We start from the raw sequence: 8,938 nt of genomic DNA, 5'->3' as shown, positions 1-8,938 counted from the left end.
AAGGAAAAAAAAAAGTGACCTTGGGCCAGCAGCCTCATTTGGCTCATGTTTTAATGGCTGACCATTAAACCAGCCCACTATTCAAAAGAGGAATTTAAATGCGCAAAGACAGACGAGGTCACTGAGGAAAACGGAGGGCAAATTTTGCCAGGAGGGTAGGTTTTTTCCCTGAAGTTTTGGGACTTTATGTAATATAAGACCTACATAACTGTACGCACCTAAGAAAAATGATCATGTCAAATTTTTATATTTTTAAATTTTATTTTATTTTATTTATTTATTATTATTATTATTTTTGGTTTTTTGAGACAAGGTCTCACTATGTGGTTCAGGCTGGCCTTGAACTCACTTTGTAGCCCAGGCTGGTCTCAAACTTGCAACAGTCCTCCTACCTCAGTCCCCCAAGTGCTGTGATTATAGGAGTACACCACCAGGCCCAGCTAGCCATGTCAAATTTGCTCAGTCATTGTTTATTTGTTCTGAGAACTTGGACTTTGTGTGCCTCAGTAGCTGCTCATTGTGAAGCCTGTACCTATAACAATCCAATTTCAAGGCCTCAACAGCAGCTGGGTGTCCAAATGCAAGGGACTTTGCCATTTGAAGATGTTGAGATTGATTTTACTGAAACAAAACCCACAAGTGGAAATAAAATGTACCTGTTAGTCTTGATCTACACCTACTCGGGTTGGGCAGGGGCACTGCCTACTAGGACTGAAACATCTAGGGAAGTAGTTAGGGCCATGATGGACTTGATTACACCCCAGGATGGGCTCCCCATAATGGTGGGCTCACATAATGGACCAACTTTTGTGTGCCGAGTGACCCAAGGTCTGTTGAAGGCCTTAGAGTTTGTCTAGAGGCTACATATGCCTATCAACCTCAGAGTTCAGGCCAGGTAGAGAGACAAAACCTAACTCAAAAGAACATCTTGGCAAAACTCTTCCAAGAAACAGGATCTAATTGAGTAGTAATGCTTCCTATTTCACTCCTAAGATCATGGTGCACCCCATACTGGCATGGGCTCACTCCCTTAGAGATAGTGTTTGGGAGGCTTCTGCACTTGTGTCAGCGCTTGAAGGACTACAGGAAATTGAAATCTTGGACTTGCATCAGCATATGAAAGCACTGCATCAAACACTGAAGGACCTTCAACAAACTGTGTTGCTGTGACACTCCCTTCCTATACATTCTCCAGTCTGTAGGTTCAAACGTGGTGACAAAGTTTTAGTTAAATCTTAGAAAGAGGAGTCCCTCCAACCACAGTGAGGGGGCCTCAAGAGCTCATAATAACCACACCAACTGCTGTAAAACTTACAGGTTGTACACCATGGATCCATTACTATAGGGTTAAGAAGTGGACACCTGGGGAGCAGATGATTATGGACTCACCATTGCCCCCTGGGACCTCGTTTTCCAATCCAAGTCCTGTCTACTGTGATGCTTTCAGAGACTACACCACAAGAATGAGGGTAAGTCCCAATGAAGCCTGGAAGGCTACACCTATGAGACAGCTCCACTGAAGACCATGAGGAGATGATGTACCCAAAATCCTACCATCATCACCCTAAAAGCTGACAAGTCAATACATGGCTGAAAATTGAGCAGACATCATACACTAGAACATTGGTAACCTCTATACACTGCTATTCTATTGAATTCTTGGTCCCCTTATTGTTAGTCTTTTGTTTGCTGTTGCACTCTAATCTGTGTCTCCAGAGGATTGGGGAATTCTGGAGAGGGTTGCTTTTGTTCTTTTCTACCTAGTTGTAGTTATCTCAACTGTTTAAAATGATTTTCCTACAGCTAACCTGTTTAAACCTTCTGGGGCTGACCCTAAGAATGACAACCCAAGTTTCATCCTTTCTGTTCCTCATCTTGCTAATGAAGTTTGATGACATCCAGGTAAATAGAGAAAAGCAGGAAAGTTTCAAAACTCAGACAAGTTTTGTTTGCGGGCTCAATTCATCCTTAAGGATATTAATAATCTAGTTTGGGCAAAAGGGCTTATTTAGGACATGCATATGCACCTACAAAGAATAGGAGGATGGGCAGATCCAGGGATCCTTATTTGCATATCAAGGATGGAAGTAATGCCCTGGGAGCTTGCTGCCCCTTTTCCTGCATTCTCCCAAACGTTGCATGATCCAAAGGCCCAAGACCAAAGGTTTTGCCTAAGACCTCTCTAAAAAGTTATGTCTTCATCAATGGTAGATATTCAGGTTGGTCTGGACAAGGTAAGTATGAAGTCAGGGATTTACCAGGTACTTAATGAGACCCACCAACTTCTAAATATGTTGGACCCTACCATAACAAAGAACTGTCGGATGTGTATAAGACCAAGTCCACCCTTTTACAAAGCTATAGCTTCCTCAACCATGATTCTACCCAGTCAAACACTCTGCTTCCCAGAAGAAAAAGAAACTTTACCTTTCCTCATGATAGAGATTGTTTATGGACAGGGATTTTGTGTGGGATAGAGTAAAAACCAGACCGCATGCAACCAGACCAGGTCACAGGATTCCACCTACTGAGCACCTCAAATCATTCCAAAACAACAGTAGTGCTGCAAAGAGGTGGTATCCACGGAAAACCCTGATTTTGTGAACAGAAGGGAACAAAGGAATAGAGGCCAGCCAGCCAGTAGCCAGCAATTTCAATGGTGAAAGCTGACTGAACACTGCAATTTCAAAATAAACCTCATTTGTTTCTGAAAATCCGGTGTTCTGTGAGTAACTTTCTTGAGCATGCCACAACACTGGGCACTACATATGACATTACAAATTAAAAGGTCACATTTCAATCTATAGTTAACTGGCTCCAAGACAGGAGGACAGCATGGAAGAAGAGCATGGTGGACAGAAAGTAGTGAGCAGAAAGGGGAACTGGAGAGGGAGATAAACCCTTCCAGGCCACTCTCCCAGTAACCTAACTCTTTGACCAAACCTCACCTCCTAACAGCAAGTTAGGCACAAATCCCTATAATTCAGTCACCTGTGAAAAGCCCCATTGTTGAACACATGAGGTTCTTGGGAGACATCCAGATATAAACCATAACACTTGGTATTCAGGATTTCTATTGGGGATTTATCATGGAGGTATAATTTTTTCACGTTAACAGCCCATATGTCAACCTCCCCCAATTATCTGATCTCTCAAAATATGTAGTCACCTCATCTTGGTGGAATCATCAGGACATAATCCTCAGTTCTGTATGTCCAGGATGAAATTTCATGGATGATTCCAATCTGGACTAGGCTCAAGGGACTGGTAATATTAAACCTTAATGCTAATTTACTCATTTGCAAAGAAATTAGAATTCAGAGAGAAAAACACAGACTAGGATCCCTTCTCATACCCTCCTCCTTTTTTTGAACAAATCTATGGCAAAAGTCCAGTTGCTATATAAGCAAGAAGAGCCAGACTAAGGACCATCTATGACTGGTCCCAAGGGCAGGTGACCTCAGTTCTATGATCTGTCAAGCCCATACCACCAAGATGTCAAGGCCACACGGCCTGAGAGTCTCTGAGCAGAGCCTGCTGGAGATGGCCTGATTCTCATTCTATCTCCTCTTCTTGTAGGGAATTTAATGACTGCTGCCTCACCTGTCTTGCCTCACTCAGCTTTCCTTCAAAATATGATGTGGAGACAAAGATTTCTACTCTTGCCTCTCAAGTGACTACACCAAGATGTGCTGGAATCTTGTAGCCATTACCCATTTACAGATTATCAATAGACAGGTTATTTTCCAAGCAACCAATTCTTTCATTAATTATCCATTTTCATTCATGTTATTCTCAGGAAGTAATTTTAATCTGCAATTTGGGGCTTTCTATATTGTAGCCCTCTTAGGTTTACAAATTTATCCCATTTCTGAAACCCCAGTATCCAGAACACCTCTCACAACTGTGATTCTTAGAATATCTCAACAGCCCCCTCTTGCTTCATCTCCATTTGGCAGATCATGTGAAAGCCCACCTCTGCATTCTAAGACTGCAGCCTGGAAACCACGTCCTCTAGGCATTACCCCACTTTCAGAGAACAATGGGGACATACGAGTTGAATGACTCATAGATACAAGGCTCTGGGAACCCACAGTAAGAAAGCAGGTAACTTGAAAACATCTTCCTGACAACCCAGAATCCAATGGGTGAATCCTAGGGCAGAGACTTAGCAAAAAGCTTTTTGTTCTTGGATATCACTAACTTGCCATCTAGGTTCTACATGGACTCCCTGTACTTACATAGCCCCCTAATTATCCCAGGGCCCTACCTGACAAGAGGTCATAATGCCCCACCTGCCTAGTCCCAGAACAGTTCACCAAAGTGAGAAGGGCTTGGAGGGTAGGTATGTTGGAAAGGAGAGATCCCCAAAGATGTCAGTTACCACTTTGAGGTTACTCTCTTGTGTCTGCCAGGACCCCATCCTCCCCACCCTGTCCCTCTCTCACAACTAAGCTGATTTCCCATCATACCTACCTTCTCCCATGACCTGGATATTTATCCAGGCCAAAAGCCTTTGCAGATCCAATCCTACTCCCTCCCAGGACCTTGGTACTGTGGAGACATTGGGTAGGTCAGCGCATCCATGAGTATTTCCCTAGGACTCTACCAAGGCCCAGCTCCTGGACAGTGTCCCAGGACTGGAGCACTTAGGCTGATAACTGCAGTCTTTACTACAGCCGGGCCAGTCCTGCTGCTGCTGCTGGTGCTGGACAGCTTCCTTCCCTTCAACCTAATCCATAGGAAGTGGGAAGTAGGCTGGCAGGTAGGCAGTGTAAGGAAGTAGGCCTGTGCCACTTTCCACAAGCCCAGCTTCCACCTTCTCTCTCTCCACAAGCCTGCAGGTCCCACCTTGGTGCAACACAGATGTCTCACAAGGGACCAGAATCCGGGGGCCATCGAGGATCCAAGATAGCAGGTGACTTCCCTCTTCCTAAAGGGACAACCCAGCCTCTAAGACATACTTCTGTTGCTCCTAGGCTTGGGGAAGCTGTTGGGAACCCACAGCATGACCATGGCCATGCTGGGCCTGGCTTTGTGTGGTCATCCTTGGGCCAGAGGGCATTCAAAACATCAAATGCTCCTCCCCATACACTAGCCATTCTACTTTCTCAGGCCTCTTTCCGCCCCCATCCTGGACTATGAAGGCCTGAACCTTAGGGAACCTCTGCCTCCATAATATGGAGAGTTAAAAATCTGGATCTGAGGCTTGGAGCAAGAAAAGAAGGCAACAGACAGGGAGAGGGGCCAAGACAAGATGTGGCAGCCATCCGAGGGGCTGTATGTCGTGGGCAGCCATTCTGGTTCTGGAAAACGAGAATGTGGAAAGTCTTATAAGAGTAGGTTAGGGCTGGTATTGGTATCAAATAGCAGACAGGGATAGGAGAGGGTTACTTCCCACAAGAAAGCATGGGGAACGTGTGTGTGGCTCCTCAGGCTGCTAACCTACAGGGTTCACTGAGAGGAACTCAGGAGGCTCAGAGGAGCAGTAGCTTCTCTTTCCACTGGACCCCACCCTGGCCCGGGTCACAATGGTGAGGGTGGCGATGAGTAAAGGTGGTAGCTCAGGTCCAGCTGTCAGGCAGTCCTGGACACAGCAGGAAAAAACATGACTTAGGCAGCTCTACCCAGAGGTGAGTCCTGGACTCCAGCTCAAACCCCACCTCTCCCTGCCCTCCAGACCCCAATACCTTCACTTGCCTTGAGGTCCCAGGCATTTCCGGAGCTGCTGCTACAGCTGCCCTGGCCCTGTCTACAGGTGCACCAGCTGTGATGCAGCAGTCGAGGGTGGAGACGGATGCCAGCGGGGCTGGCGAGGGGCCACGGCGGGCAGTCCCCTGGTCAGCCTGGCTCACCCGGCAGGACTGGATGCGCTGGTGTGCTCGCCATGTGCCCCATAGCTGGGCCCAGTGGTGGGCCACAACTGGCTGGAGGCAGCCACTGCAGCGGGTACTATGGACCCTGGAAGGGATTCTCTACCTGCTGCTGGCCCTGATGCTGTGCCACGCGCTCTTCACCACTGGCTCCCACCTGCTGAGCTCTCTGTGGCCTGTAGTGGTCGCAGCATGGCACCACCTGCTGCCAGCTGTCCTGCTGCTGGTGCTCAGTGCCATGCCCGCCCTGCTCTTCACTGCCTCCTTCCTGCTGCTCTTCTCCACGCTGCTGAGCCTAGTGGGCCTCCTCACCTCCATGAATAACCAGGACTATGCTCAGGACTTGAACGAATAGAAGCAACCCCATCCTGCTGCCTGTGTCTATTGAGCCCTGGACCAGGGCCCAGCCCCGGGAAGAGGGAGGGCAGTGGGACCTCATCTCAAGACGAGGCCTGTGTGTGTCGGCTGGAGCCAGCAGGTACACTTCTGGCCTAGTCTTGGGAATTTTTAAACTGATGCTGCAGGTACCTGCAGTGAGGGACCAGTGGCTTTGAAGGGATAGGACAGATGTCTTAGCCAGGGGCAGAGTTTTTCCAAGTGCCTGAAAGCACCTCTGTGGATGTGAGGACACCCACTGGGGCACCTTGGCAGCTGACAGCATCTTTTTGTGACAGCAGCCTAGCTGTCTCAGCTTCAGAATCCCCAGCACTTCCTGCCACCAACACTTTCCACTCCCAGGAGGACTGCAGGCTCTGGAAAGTGACAGAAACCTAACCAGGGAGGCACTGGTCAAAAGTTCTGGAATCCACACCTCATTCACATCCCTCCTCCCTAGATGTCCTACCTCCTGCCTCAGTCCACAACCCCAAGCTGGGAAATAGAACAATCAAGCAGTGAGTTTCACTTAGAGGAGGAGGGGTGCCCAGAGCCTTGCTCATTCACAGTATGCTGCACAATTAAGCTACACTCTACTCAGTTCCCATATCTTTTATGGAAAAACAAGCCCCATTTCAGCAACCTACACAATGTATGGCCTTGGCCAATTCATTCTTTTAAGCTGTGGCATCAAGTGGGTTCCTACATTGTCACAGGGTTACTGGGAATCAAACGCACTATCTATTTGCAGAGTATTTTGTAAAGGCCAAAAAGATTATTGTTTTGTTTTGAAAAAGATTGTTAAGATGTTGATTTGATCTCTCAGAATATTCTCTAGGTTCAAAGATATTTTAACCCAGAAAGCCAATAAAAGAGCAGGAAGCTTCCCAGAAACAGAATGTTGGCCCTAAAACAGTAAACAGGGGATGGATATTGTGGACAACATGCAAAAGGTCTCATATCATGAAATCTCAAAATGTGCACATGCTGAACTCTTCTGATTGTGAAATCCTTGGGGCTGAGGCTCAGTGCTAAGAGATGCTTGCACAGCTGTGTGAGTAAGAAAAGCATAGCACAGGGATTTCCAAAACCATCCCCAACAAGCTGCTCCTAACCCAGAAAGGTTTTGGAACGTGGCATTCCTTGACATTCCAGATTCTGCCCATTTGCACATCTCTTTGTCTTTCTTTTTTTTCTCCCTTGTTCGAGACAGAGTTCGCTATGAAATTCAGACTGGCCTTGAACTCACTTTGTAGGCCAGGTTGGTATTAAATTTGCAGTGATCCTCCCGCCTCAGAGCTAGGATTATAGGCATGCACCACCATGCCTGGCTACCATTTTCACATCTGATGACTCCTAGAAGCAAAACATTAAGTGTTCATTATTACCAAGTAAATGTGTGACAGACAATTTACCCACAGCTAGAGTCTACCCACCCATCCCCCATCCTTTCCTGTCTCCTCCCAATCCCTGACCCTTCCCAATTCCTGCCTGACCCTGACCCCCACTTTGTATCTAACCCCAAAATTGTTGTTTCTGATGCTCTAGGTCCAAGGCCTCTTTCTCCTACCATCTAAATACTCAGCTCCTAGAGACTTAATTCCTAGAACCATAGTTCATTTTGGCCAAAACCCATTTGCTTGAGTTTTACAACCCTGCATGTCACACTGGTTGGATGCCGTTAGCTTCAGTGCCTGACACTCAAGGATCAAGTCCTTCCTTCCTGGGTTTGTTGTGTTGTTGTTTTGTTTTGTTTTTTGTAGTTCTGCCTGCAATATGTCCTGGTTGTGAAGGCAAGATAGGACATGGAGGTGGCATAGCTTCATGGTTAGAATAGTATACTTGTTGAGGCTCAGTCCAAACCCCAGCATTGTCACTTTCTAGCTCCCTGGTCTTGGTGGAAAACTAAATCTTCCTGAATCTCATTTTCTTCGTGAGTAAAACAAAGACAAAGACACCTGTCTTTGGCTTCTGTGGAGCTGCTGACATGCAGGTGAAGTGATCAAATGGACTCCTAGCTACACATAATATATTGTAACTACCCCATTTTAGAGATGAGCAGTCTCTAAAAGTAGCTTAGTATAGCACTTGCCAGTGGCAAAGCCAGGCTATCTGGATCCCAGTCCCCCTAACAGGCTACTAAAGGGAATGGTCATGGGGCCTAGAGGAAAGACAACAACCTAAATGAAAACTATGGCTTCCCTTATTCTCAAAACTTCTGTCAGAGATTAGACCCAGCCCTAGGCAGATCAGGAGTCAAACCTATATCGATGTCTTATGCACTGAGGCTTATGGGGTGGATGGAAACCAGGATACCTGGCCTGGATCCTTCACTGACTCTGACCATGCATGACTAACTAGTATCATCACTCTGGAGACGAGGGTCATTCCAATACAGAGAGACAGGAAGTCTGGGCCTAGATCATATGCCCTAGGGGATAGGATATGGGCAGGAACAAGAAGGCCTCCTAGTCAGGCATGGTGGCACACACCTATCATCCCAGCACTCAGAAGGCTGAGGTAGGAGGACAGCTGCAAGTTCGAGGCCAGCCTAGGCTACATAGAGTTCAGGGGCAGCCTGAACTATACAATGAGACCCTATGTCAAACAAACAAAAAATAAAAAAAGGAAGCTTCCTTCCCACATGTAAATACCTACCTTGGTCCCTCCTGCTGCTTCTGTGTAGGGTA

General features: G+C 46.8%; 2 protein-coding genes across 2 annotated transcripts; both read left to right on the top strand.

The window, feature by feature from the left end:
- Window positions 1-2,204: 2,204 nt before the first annotated feature.
- On the top strand, window positions 2,205-5,098 carry CUNH20orf141 (chromosome unknown C20orf141 homolog). The gene is given in 4 exon segments (XM_023560138.1): window positions 2,205-2,234; window positions 4,602-4,653; window positions 4,656-4,753; window positions 4,838-5,098. Coding segments are annotated over 4 exon segments (441 nt in total).
- A 444-nt stretch (window positions 5,099-5,542) lies between these two features.
- On the top strand, window positions 5,543-6,990 carry Tmem239 (transmembrane protein 239). The gene is made up of 2 exons (XM_063247935.1): window positions 5,543-5,633; window positions 5,759-6,990. The coding sequence occupies exon 2, from the start codon at window positions 5,773-5,775 to the stop codon at window positions 6,226-6,228; it is 456 nt and encodes a 151-aa protein (XP_063104005.1). The 5' UTR covers window positions 5,543-5,633; window positions 5,759-5,772; the 3' UTR covers window positions 6,229-6,990.
- Window positions 6,991-8,938: the final 1,948 nt, after the last annotated feature.

This window comes from Cavia porcellus, unplaced genomic scaffold (genome assembly GCF_034190915.1).
Source record: "Cavia porcellus strain 051 isolate PalLab524CR breed Dunkin Hartley unplaced genomic scaffold, mCavPor4.1 scaffold_5, whole genome shotgun sequence".
NCBI classification, from domain to species: Eukaryota; Metazoa; Chordata; class Mammalia; order Rodentia; family Caviidae; genus Cavia; species Cavia porcellus.
Note: the sequence above shows the minus strand (reverse complement) of the source record. Positions and strands in the feature narration are given on the sequence as shown.